The 2,098-nt window shown below is 52.4% G+C and overlaps 1 protein-coding gene across 1 annotated transcript; it reads left to right on the forward strand.

Moving 5' to 3' along the window:
• Positions 1-2,012, forward strand: NCLIV_063350 (putative vacuolar ATP synthase subunit G1; the record flags this gene model as incomplete). Its single annotated transcript, XM_003885886.1, has 3 exons — positions 1-91; positions 941-1,041; positions 1,809-2,012. The coding sequence occupies 3 exons, from the start codon at positions 1-3 to the stop codon at positions 2,010-2,012; spliced, it is 396 nt and encodes a 131-aa protein (XP_003885935.1).
• Positions 2,013-2,098: the final 86 nt, after the last annotated feature.

Genomic DNA, 2,098 nt, shown 5'->3' on the forward strand with positions numbered 1-2,098 from the left:
ATGGCAGGAGCCAAGGGCTCGAACGCCCTCATTCAACAGCTTCTGGAGGCAGAGGAGGAGGCCGACACGATCGTCAACAAAGCAAAGGAAAGTGAGTACAGCCCGAATGTATGCTGGTACTTTACCTTTTCTGCTCGCCAGCAGTGTGAATTTGAACGAGGGAGAGATTCCACGTCTCTTCCCATCCATACACTCCCTGGGAGAGGATACGTTTCGTTCTCTGATTTCGAGAAGACACAGGGAGACGTGTCACGCGTGTGCGGCCGCCGGAGTTTACCTCTCAGCACTCTCCAAACCCATCGTAGTCTGAGCTGGTCTGCCTTCCTCGAGTTTCATTTCCCGCGCGAGCGTCTCTCTGCGGCGTTAACTGGGACTCCCCACCGGTCTGACACTCTGTAGACGACCCGAACTTCTTCCCTTCTGCTCGGTGTCCGGAGAAGCCCGAGCGAAGTTGGTGTACTGACATCGGAAGTCTACATGACTTTCGACGCGCTCGCGAAGGGCATTCTCGTGGGGATGTTGCAGTATCTATAGCCCCGACGGCCGTGCTGAGTTCTGCTATCTCACAGTCAGGAAGACTGTTTGCTTTCCAGAGGGTGCGGCATCCATCCTGAAAAGCATGCGAGACTCTGTCCGTGGCAGATGTGTCACGGCCATTATTGGGGATTTCGTCTCCTCCACTTTTCCTCGATCGTCTCTACCGTGATGTCGGGATGCAAAACAGGCTGTGTGCTGCCAGCGCACCGCCGATGGAGTGGGGGCTGAAACTGACGTGTACAAAACACTGAATGAGGCCCGTGGACGAGATGAACGCGCCATCGAGTCCAGGTTCTTTATGTGCGCTTTGTACTTTCTTTCTGTCATGTAATCGCCGTGCGCTTTCCGTATGCGTTCAGTCGACAGTCCTTCCTTAATAGCGTGTGCTGTTTTCTTTACGTAGACCGAGTGAAGATGCTTAAGGACGCACGCTTCAGCGCTGAGGAGGAGCTGAAGGTGTTCCGCGCCAAAGAAGAAGAGCGGTTCAAGGCGGAATTCGAACAGGTATGTGCCACCACTGAAGCTTCGGGGACATGCAGCTTTTTTGGGAGCGACGCCTGAGTATGGTGGCGTGCGTGGTCAAGTCGAACCGTTCATAGGTCTTTGTCGGCAGTTTCCCGCCCCTCATGTCGTAAGCTCCAGCTGATTATCTGTGGGTACGTATCGCTGTAGATCTGCGGTAGCCTCACATAAGCGGGTCACACCTACTTTGAACAGACCGCATTGGAACAGCGCGTTTGTGACAATGTGCAGCGTAGCTGTAGGCGATGAAAAGATGCTTACTAGGCTGTGTGCCCTGTGGTCATATATATGCGGTCTCGAGGGGAGCCTAACGATGCCGAGTTTCATTAGTTTTCTGCAACTCGCGCGTAACACTGAGAAACGGCCCGGGATTCGGCAAGGCGCGCCGCTGTCGGTTTTTCTCGCGTGTCCGGAGAAAGACTTAGAGCTTCACGCGGGAAGTGCAACGTGCGCATGCGTGGGAAACCGTTGTCAGATAGACGCGTGTGTGCCTCCGCTTTCGAAGAATCTGACGGAATGGGACGATTTCGCGATTTTCTTTTCCATGATCAAGTCCATGAAGACTTGCGTACATGGTTCAACCTTTTTTTCACGGTATAGGAACATTTGGTTCCTGGTATCTTCGACGGGCTATTCTTTAACTCTCATACCCACCCCACTACGTTGTCCTCGTTTCAAACGCTGAAAGGGAGAACTTGCATGAGGCATTTTCGCCTTTTTTGTGGCTCCATTTTTGCCGTTCTGTACAGACAGCGGGGCAAGAAGACTCTCTTGTGTCGAGCTTGGAGGCAAAAACGAAAGGCGAGATCGAGGGCATCAAACAAGACTATATGGAGAACAAAGACAAACTCATCGATTTTATTCATAGAAAGGTCATGGACGTTGATCTTACGTTGGATACTGAGATGATTGCTGTGCTACGCACCTGCGACAAACGAGGCGTGACTCCGTAACTTACGCGGAGCATCGAACCTGTGGATAAAAAGGGGGCGTTTCTGATGCGATGCCATTTCTGGTGTGGAAAATTTTTGTCGCGGGC

The sequence above is a fragment of the Neospora caninum genome, chromosome XII (assembly GCF_000208865.1).
Source record: "Neospora caninum Liverpool complete genome, chromosome XII".
Classification (NCBI taxonomy): Eukaryota; Apicomplexa; class Conoidasida; order Eucoccidiorida; family Sarcocystidae; genus Neospora; species Neospora caninum.